The sequence below is a fragment of the Topomyia yanbarensis genome, chromosome 2 (assembly GCF_030247195.1).
Source record: "Topomyia yanbarensis strain Yona2022 chromosome 2, ASM3024719v1, whole genome shotgun sequence".
In the NCBI taxonomy this organism is placed as follows: Eukaryota; Metazoa; Arthropoda; class Insecta; order Diptera; family Culicidae; genus Topomyia; species Topomyia yanbarensis.
The window spans coordinates 414179296-414201294 of NC_080671.1; the positions used below are offsets into that span (position 1 = coordinate 414179296).

Sequence of the window (21999 nt, forward strand, 5' to 3'; positions counted from 1 at the left end):
CCTTTTAACTGCCGAAAACATGCGGAAAAGGCAATGTCGATTGAGAGGTAACGGGGGGAAGCAGTACCCTTTCGACTGTCCTGGTTTTTTACTCGTCTTATATGGTCACCCTAAACAAATGTAAACAAACTGAGTTTATTATGCCAAATAAAAGCTAAGCATTGACTCTTTATCGTCCACAAATAATAAAGAAAAATGAAACTCTTTATATGTTAATTTAATCTTAAGTCAAAATGTCACATATAGTATACCAAAACTTGCTAATATTTTGTAGATGTGATGTTTTGCGTTATGTTCCTCCAAGTCGACTGTAGTTAGCATGTTTTTCCAATGCCAAACCTCATAAACTCTCGGTTGTAATACAGCACATGAAATATATCACAACTACCCGGTCAGCGTGGCAAGCAAAAAGTTATCAAAAATTGAGCAAAGCGAAATTGATGCTGGCAGAGTTTCTGCGAGCATTTTGCGCGATTTGTGCGAGAATTCTGGCAACGAATTCGCTCAAATGCAACAACCGTTTCTGACAGAAGCGGTTAAACCAACCGATGCTGATCACTTTTATCCAGAATCCAGCCAGAAATGTACGGCCAAGATCTCTGCACGCTTCCTCTTTGTAAGATGTTCTGCTCGATTCGTGCTAAATTCTACCAGGTAGGATTTGCCAGGATCTTTGCACAGTTTATGTCCGAGTTATGCCAGGGTTTTGCTCGGTTCCTGTCAAAATTTGCCAGAAAATGCGAGCGAAACCGAGTTCGCCCAAGCTTAACTAACCCGACAGGATACGCGCAGAAATCTGACAGGGCTGCCAAACCAAGACTTACAGAAATCTAGCAGAGCGATCTCTGCAAGAAAATTTGCTCACTGGGTACAAGCCCGTCTCTCAAAACCAGCCTCCTGCTAGGCAGCCATTTTGTCCTAGCCAACATCTGCCTTTGTTCAAATCAAAACAACCCAATGCTATTGCACAGGCGACATGGGCCTAGATGCGGCTAGGCCCACATATGTTGACTACTGTCAAAGTCTGTATATCTCCATAGAGGATGACAGGAGTGACACCCTCCTGCTCAAAACGTCACAGTAAAATGTGCAATCTACAAACGGTGTTGCCAAGACCACATATGTAAAAGAGCATAATAGCAAAAGTGATCGGAAAAATGTAATAAAATAATAGTTATCAATTATCTCCCTAGACTATTTTCGTGAAAAACATGTAATATGCTTATACGATCCTGCAGTGAGTAAATGCAGAAGTGATAGTAGAATTAATAGCCTTCTGTGTGCTTTAATTGTTAAATAAATTAAAAAGTTGCAAGGAAATTTTGGTACGCGATTTTCTCCATTTGACGTTTCTGTTAAATATGATGTAATGAAAAAAGCTCTAGAAATGTCTTCAAAATGAAGACAAATCTTCAAATCTGGTACCTCTGCAACTGGCTTCTTATTTTTGGTTTTCTTGCTTTTTTGTGCCCTGCTGAATAATTGATGACAGTTGAATGTATGCAGCTACCCAGTTAAACTCATTCCGGAACTGGTTCGAATTTCTGAATGGAGTCATTATGGATTCCAAATCAAATGCAACAACCGATTCCGACTCAGAATCGGTTGTTGCATTTGATTTGGAATCCATGCTGACTCCATTCAGGATTCCGAATCAAATTCCAAATGGTTTGACCGGGTAGCGATGTTGGTAGTGCAGCCAATTTCTTTTTCATATTTAGATATGTCGCTATAATACACAATATCCGTTTCATTAACAAACATTTCGCCATATCAAACACTACATATTTCTAGCAAATCTGGCCAGCATATCATATCAGACCGCAAGAACAAAACTAACATTCATAAATCTATTCAACTAACCCTTCCGCCATCTTGCCATGTGAACGACTCGTTACAGAACAGTCTGCAGACTACACACTTTTAATTTAAGGAGTTCGAAAGCAGAAGTTCGTATGTCTTTTAGTTTTTCCTCAAATTTTTTTCAAATATTGCTTAATTTTTCGCCGATTCCAGGTGAAGGTCCCCGTAATAGATGTACATTTGTCGTTTTCGATTGAGAACTTAGACACTAACCCAGGTTAGTTGCTTCAAACAAACGATTTTAATGGAACTGAGTTGGCTTCATGCAAAACAGCGGTGGTGTGAGCGAAACCAAAATATATTTCAGGTTGGAACCCAACTCGATTTTCAGTTCAGTGGTACATAACCTAGGTTCGAAACTGGCTTCAAACAAACGGTTTGACAGCAGTTAGGTCCGAAACTGAGTTAGTTTCTGCCTCAAGCAAAAACGACAATACAACGCAGAATCACTAGATAATGACTCAACATCTCTATACATATTTTGTTTTCTTTTTATGCATAGGTCAGTGATATTCTAATCATACACGAGCATATTTGAATATTGCAAATACTATAACAGGCTAACGTCACAAATACACATAAAAATACAAATGTTCTTCATAAAGAATTAGGTAATACTTTCATGGAAATATTTAAGAGATGGCACTGCTTCAGTGGTGGCTATGGTGAATTTAAATGTATGGGAAAGATATTAAAACTTGGGATTTTGGAGAAACTATAATATTGTGGTTGTAAAATGAATACACATTTGATGCAGAAAAAATATGGGAACAGTTTGTAGAAGTTTATTTAGATACTTACTTGAAAATTTTCATATAAAATCTAAAAAAACTGTTTGCGTCCATACATTTTACTCATTGGTTTCCACCAAGAAAAGTTGAAACTCTTTCTCTCACAACTCTCTGTTTCACTCGTTTTGACAGCAGATTCCCTGCTCATCGCAATCGGAATGTTTTCTTTTAGAATTTTAGCGCAAATGTAACAACCGATTCGAAAACCGATTCATTTAGGATGGGTTGTTGCCTTCGGTTGGAATTCCATCATAAATCAGCCCATATTCCAAATCTCATTCCGAATGTAATTTACTGGGATGAGAATATTTTATGGTACGGACATCTATGTGTCGTCATAAAGAAGCTCTAGTTTCATGTATATTGCCGCAAGATGTTTAAAATATGGAAAAGCGCACCCTATCATATAACGTAAGCAGAAACGACATAAACTACTCAATTCGTAAAGAATCATATGAATTCTATTGACGGGTATTCGATCGGAATACTAATATATGAATGGTAAACAAATGATTAATATGTCGAGTCTTTATTCAAATATTTAGCGTTATATAAAATATTAAATATTTACGTGTATCGTAGATTCGAATTGACAAATTCAAATTATTTTATTAGGCAACTGGCTTTGAACATGATGCTAACACTGCGAAATGAGCCCTGTGGTAACGAAAACAGTATCCCATTAGTCAAATTCGAAAACGTCCTTTGGGCTCCACGCTGGCTCCAGACATCGCTTACTAGTTGACTTGTCTTGTCTTGTCCCTCTGGATAAAGACTCGACACGTCAATCGTTTGTTTACTATTTATCTGTCAGTGTTATTCCAATCGAGCACGAGACCTGTCAACGGCCCTCGTTCCAGAAGCATTCGAAGCGATTTTCTTCGGAGTGAGTGTTTTTGACAAGTCTCGTGCTCGATTGGAATGACACTTACTGATAAATAATAAGAATAAGATAGAGATGTCCGTAGAGTCTTTATCCAGAGGGATTCAGCGTCTTTAGTCTTAGCTACAAAGCGGCGTTTTCAGAATGACTGTGTCTAAGGATTGGCTCAAATTATCGTGATGCATAAGATGTTTTTGTGTGTAAAACTTTCTGAGAAACACAATGGCATAATCATTTTCAAAACAAAAATACGTGAGAAAAATGGAGTGGAATTTTACTCTGGAAATATAGCATATTTTGCAACACTGTAACCGAAAATAACTATTTTTTCTAGATTCCCTGACTAATTTCCTTTAAATTGCATCTCACCGATTGTGTATAGACCAAATAATGCCAAAAATATGAATAAAAGATAATACTTGATGTTTTTTCTATTGAAAATTTTCCATGCCCGATTATGACACGCCATACAAATTTTGTCATCTATACACACCTATGACACGTGTGAGTGCGACTTTTGTTTACATTTATAGCACAGAGAACAGACGTCCATCTTCAGCATTCAACTTGTGTAAAATCTCTAATGGCTTCGATGGTAGTTTGGATATCCAAACCAGGTGCGCTCCTGTCGACATGTTTTTTTGTGGCTGAGTTCGACAGAATTGACAGCGGTTATTCCTCTAGCGTAGTAGCGCACCTGGTTTGGATATCCAAACTACCATCGAAACCGTTAGAGATTTTACACAAGTTGAATGCTGAAGATGGACGTCTGTTCTCTGTGGCCAAAGTCCCAAGGTCGGCCAAAAGATGATCACCGCGCCATCGACAAATTTATCGGGATCCTTCCCAAACACATACTAACCAACATTTTCCTTTTTAGACTGGTAACAACGCTGATTCCGTCAAGCACCGTGGAATAGGGTAATAAGTTCAGAGTTTTTCGAAGACCCTTTGTCTTCTACCGCAGGATGTTTTGGAATTTTTATCATGTATATGTGACTTACTGGAGTCTGCGGCATGCTCGGATAGTGTTAAATTACTTAGTATCAAATGTTATCAAAACATATCGATCATTCGGAATTGGGTGTATTGACATATTAGTCGAAATCTCCCTTATTATCGCGGTTCCACGGTAGCACCTCCTGGCTGTAGTGGCAGCTTGCCAAATCTGGCCATAATTTCACTGGACCTTTGTGAGCCATAATAAAAGGTAGTGTACAGCTTCTAGTTCATCGTGTTGTTGGTGATGCAAAGCTCGCTTTTCTGTCCGCAGCTGCAAGTTCCTTGCCAGATCATCAGTTTCCGGGTAAGTTTATCGCCGAACACAAACTTCAATATACTGTTGTGACCAGATAAAACATTCCTTCACGGAACCTGTCTCAAACCCGAGGTATAGGCTCTACGTTCGGGTCAAGGCATTCGTTAAAACCCGCTCGTGCAACTACTGAGCACGTGTTCTGGCCACAAGATTCTGCTTTATCGCCCGTCGAAAGCTAAAGTGGCTGCAATATTTTGCTATAAGAGAATGGCGAAAAACAGGTTGGATTAGCAATCGTAAGGTTTGCTGATTTTGATTTCCACCGGAAACATCTTAATGTTGTTCTTTCTCTTATAATACACACATTTGTCTATCAGTCATAGGCCTTATTATCAACGTGAACTCAACTGTGTTGAATAATTGTTTGCGGAGATATTTAATTGTTGGTGGCTTGTTCATACCCTCCTTCTGAAAACAAAAATGGTTCACGTCGCGACGACAAACGAACGAAAACTTCCATGTCACCTTGACCTATTGTGATCGTTATTCTGGTACTTCAACTGATTACTCTGCTAATTGGTGTCCACTGCGTGCGGACGAAATATATAAGTCTATCTGTATATTCGTAACAAACGGTGCGTAAAATGGTTTTCATAGTATTGCGAGAAGACTTATTTAAGTCTACTGATTGTTTCCATCAGCAACAGAGTCGAAAACAGAATGAGAAAATGACGAAATCGGCATCGAATGATTTTTAATAAACCGAATTTCATAGTACATAACCCTTTAGGGTCCAAACAAATGCTCAGTGCTAGGTACATATGTATATACCAGGGACGCATCAGATGACAAAAGCAACGGTTGGGAACGAATTTCACATTTTTTGAATAAATGTCTAGGCAAATGAATCTCATCGCCGACTCGCGATATTTCGTTAGTAATTCACCAGTTACTGCCAAGAGATGCGTAGGTTTTTTACTCAGGCTTTTCAGGGACAGGAACAAAATAATTCAAAGTCAAATAAAACATTTTGAAGAAGAGCCATTGTTGTTTGCTTGAGTTCGAAGCACCTTTATAAAATATTATGAATCTCAATAAACATTTACTATTGTTTTCGTTTACTTTTTTTTCGAAATCCACATGCATTCTGAGAATGTTCCTACACGATCGCAATGTTTCATCGTTTATTGCTTTGAAAGTTGGATTTTTGATACACTTCGCTATCACACTTTTTTCACGGTTGCCAAATGAAATGATTGGAAATCAACAAAAAATAAATTTATCCATAAAATATATTATAAAAACAGCGAGACCACCAAAACTGATTTTCTATAAATGAGTTTTTGACGCGTAACATATTGTACAATGTTCATTCCAAAATCAAAATTTTGGACCCCTCCCGAAATTTTTTTCTGGATCCGCTCCTGTTTACAGTGCTCAAAATAAAAATATGTTGAACCTAGTGAATATGCCTGACGGAAAAGCCTGATATTGCACACTTTGGACAATGGCCTGCAAAGAGATACATCAATCAATAAGCTCAACCTACCAAACATCTATAAAAGTCTTGCCATGTCGAAAATCTCGGCTCAGTATTGTTTTTGTTTCGAGCGTTGGAAAGCAGAGGTTCTGAAAATACAATCGTTATCGTGAGTTCAATATAAGTTCAACCCGTGTCGGTTAATCTGAATGTATGTCTCTCCCTTATCGGCAGATGAAGTTCCTGTGGTTGCTGACCTTCTTGCTGCTGGGCGTCGTTAGTGGTACTCTGGGATTAAGCTGTCCCCATGGATTCACCCGGCAGGCCAACAAATGTATCGTCAAACGGCCGCCCAACGGAGAGTGTCCTCCGCGGTCTAAGTTCCACGAGGGACGGAATGTTTGTGTTTATAACAACTGACGGTGGATCTGTACGGTGATGGGGAGTAAATGTGCGTAGATTCGTGCTTCCGGTGCGTCCGTTTGGATCGAGAAAGTTTAACTAGAATGGTTTCGTGGTTAAGAGGAAACCATAGCGTCTTTACGCAAACCCTATACTTAGAGATGTGAGTGTTTTCAGTGAAAAGCTGTCCGAAACATTTTTCTATATGGCATGTGAGGAAGATCGTTGTATTGATTTAGAATAAGTGCTACAAAGTAATGAATAAATTTATAGTTCGAGGTTTTCATCACAGACTTTTTCCTCAGTACAACCGGCGTCTTATGTACCGGCATATAGCCAGTACTTGTTACAGACTAATAAACATAACACTCGAAAATAATGCTTTGCCCACTTTAACGGTTATATTAAATATAAATAAAAGGTGGAGCTAGTGTTCTGGGAAAATTGCCGAATCGATATTTTTTAAGGAAATTCGCTCATAGTGTTAGTCTGTTAGGCTGTGGTTTCATTTACTTGGTTATGTCTACAATGAAATATTAATTCTTCAAAAGGGCTAATGAGATTTTTGTAAACAAACTTATTTCGCTCATTATTCCGCTGCCGAGTTGAATTTCATGCAAGATACACTTGAACCAACATCTTTACCCTTGGTAGAATCAATGTCATATGTTTTCTATGTTGAAATTATAACAAATTAAGAGAAATCAGCAAAACAAAAGTTTGTTTACAAATCTTATTAGCCCTATTGAAAGGTTGATATGGGATTCCAAAACCATTTCGTTGCACAAGCGTATTCTTTGCATTAATCCAAAGATTATTACAAAAACTCCTAATGTACTGTTTAATAAATCAAACATCAACCCAAATAGACGTCGAAAAAAAGTTACAAAAGAGAATCTAAAAATCTCGCAAAGGAAAAAAATGCTAGTGATTTGTCCAAATTTCAAATAATGATTTATCGCAACGCAAACACAGCTTGCTACGAGTAATTAGTCGTTAAAGAAGTAAAATTATCAAAGAGTTGGACAATGCGAAAATGAAGAACAGCACTGCCCAGTAGCAGGAACAAATTTAAACTACAGAGTACAGTCACTTTATATCACAGACTTGCGGAGAGAAAAACAGTAAAACTAGCAACCATGAACGTAAACTGGCATTACGGAAGCTCCCATCATAGGGTCCTGTACGGGAAGACATTGCTAAATGAACCGTTCCTGAGGTCATCCCGCGAGATATAACAAACTCGGCAAAATAGTTTCGACTGTGGCCCAATGATCTCGAAAAGCTCATGAAGCACTGCAGTATCTTCTGCTACGTTTACCACAACAGCACGTAATGTGTACATTGAATTGTATTTCAGTCTTATTTTAATTTCGGAACATGCTTCTAATAAACGGAGATCTTCCACTCTTTTGTAACCGTAGAGACAAATACACAAGACTAAGTGAAGAGTTAACAATCGGGTCGAAATTTTGTATTTTGAAGCTTCTTTTTACCTTTTCGCGAAGGAAGAGGATTCAGATACTCTACCTCAACCACATGAAGAATTATCCGAAGAGCGAATGGATATTTTTGAAAATACTAATCGTTTTTATAAATTAACCCGTCTTTGAATCTACGCAATACACCATCGCCTCCAGGCATCTCCGAAAGAACACTAAAGCGAGCAGATTCTTCTCGCATGAAGAGTTCGAACATTTCATGAATGGGAATGAAATGAAAAACGTCTTTTATCACCTTGCGTACTGAATTTTTTGCTACTGAATTGCAAGAATGAGGGACAATTTAGGTCACTGTGCGGCGTCCACAGGACTATTTCTTTGGGTTTTGGAACGTCACCGTTTGCTCTAATGGACAGATTCGTTATATTGTCGTGATATGTTTTAACATACGAAAAGGGATCAGATAGCTCCAATGAGTTGATGAAATCAACCGCATATCTATTATCTTCCGATACAGTCATCCATCGTAGAAATTGTCGTAGCTCAGCTAAAACATAACGCTGATAATTGTTAAGAACTTTACAGCTAGTTTCGAGCTTCGAGGAACGATTGAATCCTGCTTTCCCGAAGAGAACCAGCAACCCGCAGCGATGTTATAGTATCCGCAACTTGCGCCTTCAACTCGTTCAAACTTATTGGCTCAGAATAGAAATTGGGATTGGTTATGAGGACTTTCTGCGTATTCATTTTGATCTACTTGCATATTCATATCCGGATCTGAGAGAGGACATTAAACCACTGAGAACTGACATACAAGTCAAGTTTTCAACTTGTGTAAGCAATTAAACTGTCGCTTTGAAATGACAAGAGCAAGTAGCAACTTGCCTCTGGTCGGCGCTTCGATCGGCCAGCAATAACTATACGGGACTTCCATGCAAACTTGGATGCAATGGTGACTCACGCATGCGAACATGTATGCGATGGTGATTTTCAACGTATTTTCATTCAAATGTTTACACATGTTTTCAGAGAAAGTTTGTTCTAGCTTATATGTCTGTTCTCTGTGATTAAACAGACACCGATGGCGATGATTCATTACTTTCAATCAATACATTATGGCTTCGATTAATGTGACTCCAAAAATTTTTGAAATATGCGAATGTAATTTTACACACACCGCATGCGATCGGAACTGTTCCGATCGCATGCGGAATTGTCTTGATTCCGTGGACTTCTGACATATGCAATCTGAATAAGTTTGCCCCTCCCGGCACCACCAGGAAACAGCCACGCACGGGATATCGAACTATTACTACTATTCTTCATTTGCTTAAAAGGTAAACTTTTACTTTGATTATTATTCTTGATTAATTTAAAAGTTTTACTTTCAACCTAATAGTTGGCGTTGGTTGTTTTTTGCTAAGAGCGGTACCACTCTTACTTTTACCAATATTTTTTTCTGTGTGTAATATAACATTCTTTAAAAAAAATCATTGTAATACGTAAAAACGTTTTTTTGTTTTTTAAAATAAATCTTATGTAAACATAGACAACTATACATAGGAAAACTGCGGTTGTTTACGTCTGGCCTATCAAGACAACACCTAAAATGAAAAAAAAAACTATATTCATTGCATGGTGTTTATGTCAAATCAAAATAACCCTGCGGGAAAAACCGGGAAAACATGTATTCATTTTTTTCTGACAGGGCATCATTTGTCGTGAAATTCGATATGTCAAATGCTTCTGATAGTATCAAATCAAGACTGTCAACATATTTCTTTATATTAAATTTATATTTTATATTTACGTTTCCTGAGTTGGAAAAAACATTGTTGTAATCACGAAAATCATCTTTATCGTTGTATGTAATAAAAAAAAGATTTTTTTTTCTCATTTAATGACCCAATTACACTTATTTTACGTTTAAAATCTCAAAGTCCTCTAAACGTGAATTGAAGAACGTTGAATATTTTGCAATTACACTGTGTACACTAGTACATTGCCTTACGCAATGTATTCTAATACATTGAAGTTTTGTGGGCCAGGACAGTAAAATTGGTACGTTGTAGAAGCCTATGTGCATCCAATATAATTCCAAAACACAAACTTCTAGACCACAGAGAACAGACATCCATGATCGAACAAAAATATTTAAAAAACGTGTGTAAACATATGAATTAATATACGATAAACACTAGCGCTGCCAAACCAACCAAATATGGAGCTACTGACATATGAGCAAGCATATGGATGATAGACCTCTAGTGAAAAATTGTTCCCAAACCTGAGGGGTAACCTACCAGCAAATGAGTGTTTGGGAACGCGAATGAAAACCGGAACTAGTGTTCTGGGAAAATTGCCGGATCGATATTTTATGAGGGAATTCCCTCATAGTGTTATGTCTGTTAGTCTGTGTTATTATTATCAGAAGACTTGTATCATTTGGATGAACGAGGTCGAATATTACCCCAGATTAAATTCTCTCAAAATTCTTCATTTTATTTATTTTAAAGAATTCTAACAGAGAATCCCTCATACATTATGAAACAAACCCTAGAAAAAATTGAGATCGAGACAGTTTAATAAGTTGACCGCGAGAAACTCAAAAATTTCCATTTCACAAAAAATTGAATAACTTTGACAATTTTCATCAGATTTGAATTGATAAGGGCTTATTTCCATTGGCTATTAGCAGGCTTTAAGTTCCACTAAAATATGATTTTTAGAATTGCTTTATCTCGCCATAAATCTTGACCAAACATTTATATTTCTTTAAAAATGAGGAAAAATTAAGAAAAAAAGACCTACAAACTCGTAACTAACGTCAGAACCATTAGTCACACTAAAACAAAAAGTTCAGACATCTAAAAGTATACACCTTTAATTTAACATAATGATATTTCGTATACGTACTTTTTATTTCAAAGGTGAAATTATTTTTTTATATAACTCAAAAACTGTTCTACTGTGAATTTTTTGGACTTCATTTTCGAATTCAGCACACGATTTTGCATTAAAATTGACTACCAGATTACTTAGTTCAGAAATGCTGTAAACTAGTGTTACTACCTTTCAAATGTCACCCATATTGATAGTGGTTTCCACTGTTTTGTGGTAACCGTAAAACGCCATGTTGGATTTCAAAATGGCACCAATAATTAATTTTCAGCTTCTACTAACGGCTACCTTTCATATGACACCCGTACTGAAGGTGGTTTTTAGTGTTTTGTGATAACCGGAAGGCGCCATCTTGGATTTCAAAATGGCACCAATAATTTATTTTCAGCTTCTACTAACGGCTACCTTTCATATGACACCCGTACTGATGGTGGTTTCCAGTGTTTTGTGGTAACCGGAAGCCGCCATCTTGGATTTAAAAATGGCGCCAATCATTAATTTTTAGCTTCTACTAATGACTACCTTTCAAATGACACCCATATTGATGGTGGTTTCCAGTGTTTTGTGGTAACCAGAAGCCGCCATCTTGGATTTCAAAATGGCGCCAATCATCAATTTTCAGCTTCTACTAATGGCTACCTTTCATATGACACCCATATTGATGGTGGTTCTTACCCACTAAGAACGGTTGGTTTCAAAATTGTCCAAGGATGGACGTTCGTTGGACCAATTTGGACAACGTCCAAATAACCGTTCAACGAACGTCCACCCGCTTGGAAGAAAAACGGTCAGCCAGCAAAAATCCGTCAGGATTCCGGCAGCTGTCAAAATTATCAAAATGGCGCTGCCAGAATTCAGCTATACTCCTTCCAGTTATGGCAGGCAGATTCGCCTCACCGGTTCTGTTTTGTTTATCGTTGCTTCATTTTCGCCATATTTACATTTTTCCAAGAAGGATAGTTTTGGCAGATGAAAAATTAGGGAGAAGCAAAGATTTTGGTTTCAAACATGGTAAGTAATATGGATTTCATGTTTCCAGACATGTTTTTATTATAAATTTACATAAAATTTAACAAAATTAAGAAAAAATACAAGCAAAGCCTGAAGCGGTACAAAACCGGTCCTGCCGGTGCGTGCCTGGCAGAAAAAACCGTTAATAACCGTAAGGCGAAAAATTCTGCCAGAAACGGTTGTTGCATTTGAGCCGGCCGGCTGGGCAGCGCTCTGCCAGCCAGACCCCAGAAATGCTGCCAGACTTTTTATTTCGCAGCCGGCTATCTTGGGAGAATTCTGCCAGGCACGTCCGAGCGGGCATCGTTGCCCGCTCGGACGTGCCTGGCAGGATTCCCCCCAGATAGCAGGCAGCGAAATAAAAACTCTGGCAGAATTTCTGGGGGTCTGGCTGGCAGAGCGCTGCCCAGCCGGCCGGCTCAAATGCAACAACCGTTTCTGGCAGAATTTTTCGCCTTACGGTTATTAACGGTTTTTTCTGCCGGATTTCTGCCAGGCTCGCACCGGCAGGACCGGTTTTGTACCGCTTCAGGTTTTGCTTGTATTTTTTCTTAATTTTTTTTTAATTTTATGTAAATTTATAATAAAAACATGTCTGGAGACATGAAATCCATATTACTTACCTGATTTGAAACCAAAATCTTTGTTTCTTCCTATTTTTTCATCTGTCAAAACCATCCTTCTTGGAAAAATATCAATATGGCGAAAATGAAACAACGATAAACAAAACAGAACCGGTGAGGCGAATCTGCCTGCCATAACTGGAAGGAGTATAGCTAAATTCTGGCAGCGCCATTTTGATAATTTTAACAGCTGCCAGAATCCTGACGGATTTTTGCTGGCTGCCCGTTTTTCTTCCAAGCGGGTGGACCCGTGTTGAACGATTTTGAAACAATTTTTTGGACGTCTCAGTGGGTAGTGCCAGTCATCAATATAATATATATTGGGTACCTAAATTTTGAATTATCCGAACGTTACGCAAATATTGGGTTATCTGCCCTTTATAAATTTTGGGTTATCCGCTCAGTACTCAAAAGTTGCGTTATCCGCTCGTTACTCAAATTCTGGGTTATCCGCTCGGTACTCAAATTTTGGGTTACCCGCTCGGTACCCAACGCTTAGGTTATCCGTAACCCAAACTTTGGGTAGGCCCCACACTACCCAAAATTTAAGTTCAAAGCACAGAGAACAGACGTCCATCTTCAGCATTCAACTTGTGTAAAATCTCTAACGGTTTCGAAGGTAGTTTGGATATCTAAACCAGGTGCGCTACTGTTGTCATGTTTTTTTTGTGGCTGAGTGCGACAGAACTGACAGCGGTTATTCCTCTACCCAGTCAAACTAGTCCGGAACCGATTCGGACTTCCAGCATGAATTCCAGCTCAAATGCGTCAACCGATAGAGTCGGAATCGGTTGTTTTCTTTGAGCTAGATTCCATGCTGAATCCATCCAGGATTTCGAACCGGTTCCGGAATCGATTTGACGGATAGTTGGGATAGGTTGGTGCGGCGGCGCTAGTGTTTTTCGTATATTAATTCAAATGTTTACACACGTTTTTTAAATATTATTGTTCGATCATGGATGTCTGTTCTCTGTGTTCAAAGCGTGTTACCCAAAAGTGAGGAGATGCACTTTAGTCCATTTTGGGTAGGTTTCTACCCAAAATTAGGTAACGGCTGGTAAGCGTCCCGGTCAAACCATTCGGAATTGGATTCGGAATCCTGAATGGAGTCATTATGGATTCCAAATCAAATGCAACAACCGATTCCGACTCAGACCCAGTGAGCAAATTTTCTGGTAGAGACCGCTCTGCTAGATTTCTGTAAGTCTTGGTTTGGCAGCCCTGTCAGATTTCTACGCGTATCCTGTCGGGTTAGTTGAGCTAGGGCGAACTCGGTTTCGCTCGCGTTTTCTGGCAAATTTTGACAGGAACCGAGCAAAACCCTGGCATAACTCGGACATAAACTATGCAAAGATCCTGGCAATTCCTACCTGGTAGAATTTAGCACGAATCGAGCAAAACATCTGACAAAGATGTGGCAGGAAGCGTGCAGAGATCTTGGCAGTACATTTCCGGCTGGATTCTGGATAAAAGTGAGCAGCATCGGTTGGTTTAACCGCTTCTGTCAGAAACGGTTGTTGCATTTAAGAGAATTCGTTGCCAGATTTCTCGCACAAATCGCGCAAAATGCTCGCAGAAATTCTGCCAGCATCAATTTCGCTTTGCTCAACTTTTGCTAACTTTCTGCTTGCCACGCTGACCGGGGAATCGGTTGTTGCATTTGATTTGGATTCCATACTGACTCCATTCAGGATTCCGAATCAAATTCCGAATGGTTTGACCGGGTTAGAGTGTGGCCAAGAGGCCATGACGTATCCAAACGAACATGGAATTTGACGTATACACAATAGAAATATGTCAAATTTCATGTTCGTTTGGATACGTCATGGCCTCTTGGCCAGACTCGAACTAGAGTGCTCCCAGTTAAGCTCAGCCGGAAACGAACTGGAATTCTGACTGGTTCCAGTTCGTATTCCAGCTCCAGTGACACAACCGATTCTAGTTAGAATCGGTTGTGTCACTAGAGCCGGAATGCGAACTGGAACCAGCCAGAATTTCAGTTCATTTCCGGCTGAACTTTACTGGGCTAGTTTAACCGGGGGGTGGCTTCAAATATGCGTGTAGAGTAGAAAAACTCTAGTAAGAGAACTGCGGAGAGAAAAACAGCATTTTTGGCAACGTATGCCCCGGCATTGTATGGCAACACGTCCAATGTTATAAGCATAGGCAATAGGGCGCTTCCCAGTTAAGCTCAGCCGGAAATGAACTAGAATTCTGGCTGGTTCCAGTTCGTATTCCGGCTCCAGTGACACAACCGATTCTAACTAGAATCGGTTGTGTCACTGGAGCCGGAATACTAACTGGAACCAGCCAGACTTCCAATTCATTTCCGACTGAGCTTAACTGGGTTGCAGAGCGCATACCCAGTTAAGCTCAGCCGGAAATGAACTGGAATTCTGGCTGGTTCCAGTTCGCATTCCGGCTCCAGTGACACAACCGATTCTAACTAGAATCGGTTGTGTCACTGGAGCCGGTGCACGAACTGGAGCCAGTCAGAATTCCAGTTCATTTCCGGCTGAACTTTACTGGGTATGTATTGGTGAGCCGTTGGGCAGGCAAAAATGACAGTTGCATATAATGTATATGGAGCGGATAGATTAATTTATTTTAAATGATTAATTCACAATATTAAGAGCAAATATGAGAAAATGTAATGTATTTTAGGAATCACAATTAAACATTCATTGCATAACATAATGTTTTCTATCGTTTGAACCGGATACGCGGACAAAATAAGAAAAGCATTGCCAAAGCTATGCTTCATACCGTTGGAAACAACGAGCATTCCAAAAGATTTTTGCAGAAAAAAATGTTTTTTATTTCAAATTTGTGAAGTATCTTGTGCATCGAGGGTTTATGCATACAAAAAAGCTTCTAGACTTGAAAGGTTTTAGGGCCTATACGAATTAAGGAGTGGGTAAGGGTTTCAGTATAAAGAAGGCACTTTTTGCGATTTTTTTTGGAAATTTGAGTGAGGCGAATTAATCAAAACTTGTACATTTCAATATTTCATTTCATTAACATGCTGTAATTTTTTTATGCAAAAATATTAACAAGCGAATCGGAGGCGAAGCTTTTCGTAGAACGTCTCTTCAAAGACTACTGGACGGATTTATTTCAATTTTTGCATATACATTCCATGTAAAAAATACCTACCCCCTACGTTGAATTTTCGAGATAATTTTTGAAAAGTTTTGCTCGATTCGCTTCAGTTAAATTTCTGGAAAATCGCAAAAAGGTGTTTTTTCATACTGAAACCTTTTCCCCGTACTCTCACCTCCTGATACAAGCTTTAAACATGTTGAATTTGGCTTTCTTATCATAAATAGTAGGGTGAAATTTTATGCTATTTCAATGCATATTTGTAAAATGTAATTTGTAAAAAATATAAGTTTTATTTTTATAGGTTAACAATTATGATATCTGAAGTGTCAGTAGATTCCACAGGAGCAAACCAAATGTTTCTTACGTTTACATACTTGGGTTTGGAAAATTTGGTTTGATACCAAGTCGGTCTACTTCAGTGCATTTAGTATTGTACATTTCCCTACGATTGAACCGAGCAGTTCTGGACAATTATCCGTCAGCGAAAAGCGAAACCATACTTCCTCATCACGATTGTCCTTTTTGCAACCATCAACTGCACATGTTCTAAACGGGAGTTTATATTAAAAATCTTCAAATAATCCTTTGTGTTTACTGGTATATAATCACAGATTATTATTATGGAACTGAGTGGATTTATTGTTGAGAAGAATATCATTTTTCTCGAACTTTTAACTTGCTGCATGGAACGTAAACATGCAATGTGTGCCCAACAGATGCTTTGACTGTGTGTGTAGCAAGAGCCCTATGTTCGTTTGGATTCGTTTTTTGACAGCTAAACGCGAATCCAATCGATCCAAAATGGAGTCTCCGCAGTTCTCTTTCTAGAGTTTTTCTAGTGTAGCCCTCTAGTTAGAGTCAAAGAGAATAGGAAAAGAGATGAATAGTGTGAAGCCAAAAATACCCTATTGAGCAGACCAATTGTGCAATGTAAATAAATATTACTCATGCCTGAGTTGGAGAAGATAAGTATTGTACATCCATCGAAAAAATAAAAAAAAATGTCAGAATTTAGTTCAATCGTGATTGTAAGGTGCAATTTAGAGTATGTGTTTTAGTAAAAACAAGCTTTAGAATTATTTCATTTCTTTGTTTCGAAATGCACATCATTTGACAAACAAATCCAACGATCACCATAGAGTTCTAGGCAAATCATTCTACACACACCACTTGAGTGGTTTGTTTTCCTCCAGCTGTCATATGTAAAACTGTCAGCCAATTTAATCATTAGAAATAGCTCGCATAAAGTCTTTATAATGGTGCTGAAACATTCTTTGTCGCTGTAAAAGTCATTCCGAAGAGGTTCAATGCCGGTTGGACAGGTTCCACCATGAAAATAATCTAATAAGTTATTTTCGATTTGTTTTTCTCCATCTGACAGGTGGAGGAAAACAAATCGTCGAACACACTAATACAGTTACAGATTGTCAAGTACTATATACGGTTTGCTTTCAAAATATAAGAGAAGTCATTTAAAGTGCTGCCTGTGGAAGCGGTTGCCAAAATTCTAGTGTTGAAATCATCATAAAAGGAGTTTTGCCGTTTTGACTGATTTTCACTCTTCGTCTCTCTCCCTATTCTATCTGTTTAGAGTGTGGCCATGAAGAAGAAGAAGACACACGGCGTATCCAAACGAACATGAAATTTGACGTATTTATATTGTGTTTATGTCAAATTTCGTGCTCCGTTTGGATACTTCATGTGTCTTCTTCTTCCTCATGGCCACACTATAACTAGAGTGCTCTAGCTCCCATAAGCTTTGCATGGGCTTCCTCTTGCATTTCCCCTTTCAAAACCCTCATGCTCGTTTGGCTGCACTTTTTTACAATTCGATAGTCTGTGTACACAAAAAAACATGCTTAGTTAGCATACTTTCTATCTGCCTCTCGTTTCTCCTGCTGTGATTTTCATGCATTTTCTAGCATTTACTTCTAGTAAGCATTCAATGAGTGGATAGACCGAATATGTGCAATGCGTAAAATTTACAGCAGAAGAAACGAGAGGCAGATAGAAAAGTATGCTATCGATGCATAAATAAAATTCTGCATGTATCCAGCTTTTTATGTGCCATAATGGCGGTCTAAATTGTTTAGTTCGTAATACGTTTAAGTGCCCTTTTTGACAATAATCGTTTACGCCGGCTTGTCCAGTTGAGGATGTCGGGCATTCATTGAGTAAACATCAAACGTACTGGACTAACGTAGGATGACTTAATCTTACTGCCCGAATAGAAATGTACAGTAACAAAACCATGATTTTCACTGTGACAGTACAGTAATTTTACAATAATTTACAGTAAGTTCTAGTGTTTGACTATAATACAAAAACAATAAACTTTAACGTTTCTACAGTTAATTTCAATAACACTAAAAAAATCGATTTTTTTCTCGAAAACAGTAAAATTTAATATGAATTTATTGTATCAATTTTTTGCTGAACAATAAAATTGATTGTTACATTAAATTTTATTGAAAAACTACTGCGAGAACACCGCGTTCAACAATGTTGAAACAGTAATAACTATAATATTTATTGTTTTATGATTGTTTGCAGGGTAAATGCTATTGTAAAATTCTATCCGGGTGGGCGGCTGACTTAAACGATTATTGCCAAAAATGGACAATTAAACGTATTACGAACTAAACAATTTAGACCGCTAGTATGGCATGTAAAAAACTGGATAAATAGTCTGTAATTAAAACCAGAGATGATCCCAACAAACAACGAAAGCTGAACAAGCCTTTTATCAGAGAGAATAGGCTGAACAAGAACTGTTTAAGCCATTATCCAGCTAAATTGTTTGTTGGGATGTTTATAGAGATGCGTGAAGACTGAAGCTAAAAGTTCCAATCGAGCCAACGGCTCCAAACGAGCAATGTTAACAAAGATGGCGGTTATAGGAAGTAAAGCGTGGGGAGTATTGCGATTGAACTAAAAAGAAATTCTTGTAAATATGTTCATATATACGAGTGTACACACTTATGTTTTTCTGCCGAATCTCAGCTTTTTTCGCATCTTTTACCGAAATCTCAACAACTGAAATCTCAGAAAATAACTTTTTAGCTGAGATCTCAGTAAAAGTGACGTTTGATTGATGAGTCTCGCAAAATTCTTGACCGAAAAGCAGCAAACAAATCTCACTTTACTGAGACATCAGCTTTTAAATTTGCTGACCACACAGCTGTTGAGAAATTGCGGAGCCGAATAGAGATCTTTAGGAGTGTGCGGGTTAAGGCATATTCTGATGCAGATTAGTACCGTGAGTTAATATCTCAGTCCTTTTTAAATTTTTTGGCCCGAAGCTATTGAAAAAAACATTTTTTAGTTTGTTTTGTTTTAGGACAATAACACATCCAAACCCATGCGACTTGCACGACACTATAGGTTGCCTTATCAGATCTACCATAGTTTGCAGATAAAACTTGGGATGGCAGACTGCTAGCGGATTGAAAAAGTACCAGATCATGCTGTGTGGGGTGCTGTCCCGGTTAACAATGAGGCGAACGAGATATTTGCAGATACGTCATTTAGTAGGACAACTGTCAGTTTGCTGGTTGAATTTAATTTGGTTTTTTTTAAATTTAAAAATCATAAAAGAATAATTAAGGTTTAAGAATGATATGAGTGTACTCGTAAGGACACCCGCTATCAATACATATGAAAAACTGACACAATTTTTCCAAATTAAAGATCCCTATTGAGTGTGTAAACTTTATATTCATACATACTAAAAAAAATTTATGATGCAAATAAAATACGAGTAAATTAAAACACATTAAAAACTACAAATCCATTCATCGACAGTCTGGACCCTCATTTCATATAGCTGATAGATGCAAAGTCTGAAAATTATTAACTTATCGACTCGTTTTCTCCTAATATCGTGACATTCGTCATAAATATAAATTTTGAATTACATCACCAAAGTAGTCAAATGTGCGAAAATATTGCTATTACTCATCAACTGCATTTTCGAATATTTCCTCTCTAGTTCAAAGAAAAACATGTAGATAGACTCCGCAACGTAAATCAATGCATTTTCGAATTGCATGATTGAGTATTTTGCAAAATATTTCGAAAAAATAATTCGTCAAGCATTTATTAAAACTAAATTCACACAATATTCCTGATTGCCTAAACTAGCAGATAAAATAACTTGGTAAACCGTTCAGCCAAATTTACGGTTTTTCTCTCCGCGTGTCTTTTAAAGCATCGTCTTTGATTTTACTGTGACGTTTTGAGAGACGGGCTTGTAGTTGTGATATTGCGCACTTCCCACCAACCTGGACTCCGCACTTTCAAAGTGCGAGTGATCAAACTGCTACTGAAAACTGCGAGCTGTCAAAACACATGTATTTCAAGTGATAGAGATGGTACTTTGATAGACAGACCAGTCGAGCTACACAGTCTATGAGAAGAATTTAATAGAAAAATAGCAAGTGCGCAGTGCGGTTAGAATCCAGTTTATAGTGCCACAAACAATATATTTCATGTGCTGTATTGCAACCGAGAGTGTAGATATGAGGTTTGGCATTGGAAAAAGATGCTAACTACAGTCGACTTGGAAAAACATCGCAAGGCAAAACATCACATCTACAAAATATTAGCAAAACTTTGGTATACTATATGTGACATTTTGACTTACGATTAAATTAACATGTAAAGAGTTATTATCTTTCTCTATTATTTGTGCAGGATAAAGGATCAATGCCTAGCTTTTATTTGGCATAATAAACTCAGCTTGTTTACATTTGTTAGATGTTACGTTTTGAATAAATGGTATAGAAATATCCGAACAATGAATAACAGGTCAAAACTTATTTGGCAACTCTGGTCGTAGCACAGACCAAAACCTTTTCCTATGATTTTCTCCCTCACCACAGGAGACGCTGCAATCGTTATCTGCTTCGTTTGTCAATGACAAATTGTCATTTACGTCTGACATTTTCAGAAATAGGTAAATAATCCAGTTCAGACAACACATTCGCTACTGCGTTCGTCGGCGTAAAAAAACTATTTTGCAGTGAGTCGGTTCTGCCGGATAAAGCAAAAGAATGCTTCCATCGCGCGCTCAGCTACTGGGACGTTTGCTACAGCGCGCCGTTGCATCCCGCGGTACAGCAATCGTTTCTAAACAGATCATCCGTCGAAGTCACGAGTAAGTGCCGCATTTTGTCACGGAACATTATGTAATTTGTTGTTTCCATTCCCTTTATATTAATTAAATTTCTAATTTCAGTGTTTCATACCGGGTGAACGGTCCAACGCCGTCTTTGGCGGCCCGCGCCGGAGCTCAATTTGCCGGAGGTTTAATGTGGTGGTGGGTCCTTTGGCATCTGTTCCACGAATACGAACACATTACGGTTTGTTCCGCCGTTTTAGTTTGTCATGCAGTCGATCCGAGAAGTTATGATTTTATTTGATTACAGGGAGAGTTTGATTATCCTGACCCGTCGGCTTGGACCAATGCTGAGCTGGGAATCCCACCTGATGATTACGAGGAATAAGTGGTCTAAATTTTATTATTTTCTAGGCAAAAGCAAATTAATGAATTCATCTGCTTGTAACAAGTGTTGGTTGTAAATAAAAGCTGTGAAGGAGCAGCAAGAAAGATGCTTAAATAGTTCGGTTTAAATTTACTTACAGGCGGGTGGGGTATAGTTCTAAGTCGTAAGTCAGACCAGGATGAATGGTCAGGAATAAAAGTTCAGCGCAAATCCTAAGAATGAAAATATCAAATGTGTAAAATTCGGGCTGAGGTAATTCAGCGAAATAAACGCTAGTTCTCTCAAAAAATAGGCAATGACAGCCACATATGCTTGAAGATTGGTTAATAGAAAATTCGTATACAGGAATGTCCAAATATCCAAAGCTATAATTAAATTATATTCAAGACTAATCATTCGCTAAAATCACTGAGAATTTGGCTGTTTTGTTTAGAACCGAAGTTTAGGCTCTTAAATTAAGACCCAGGACCAAATTTACACTGCAAATGTATAGGCTGTTTTACATTAAAATTTAATTAAAGGGTTTAGCGAAGCATGGTCTACCTTCCGTCTTTTATTTTCGACCACTCAAATTTTATTATTTTTTGCTGAGATCAAAAAATTTAATAAATCTTAAACAAGAAAAAATATAGTAAAAATAACCCATCTTCCCCTTTCTTACATACAAGTATAATAAATAGCGTACAAGCGAAAGTTGCTGTTTTTCTAGCGACCACCAGATGGAAAATTGAAC

At 38.0% G+C, this 21999-nt stretch overlaps 1 protein-coding gene across 1 annotated transcript; it reads left to right on the forward strand.

The window, feature by feature from the left end:
* Positions 1-20724: 20724 nt before the first annotated feature.
* Positions 20725-21380, forward strand: LOC131681843 (probable NADH dehydrogenase [ubiquinone] 1 beta subcomplex subunit 2, mitochondrial). Its single transcript, XM_058962897.1, has 3 exons — positions 20725-20917; positions 20999-21122; positions 21189-21380. Exons 1-3 carry the CDS (start codon positions 20814-20816, stop codon positions 21264-21266), a joined length of 306 nt encoding a protein of 101 aa, XP_058818880.1. The 5' UTR covers positions 20725-20813; the 3' UTR covers positions 21267-21380.
* Positions 21381-21999: the final 619 nt, after the last annotated feature.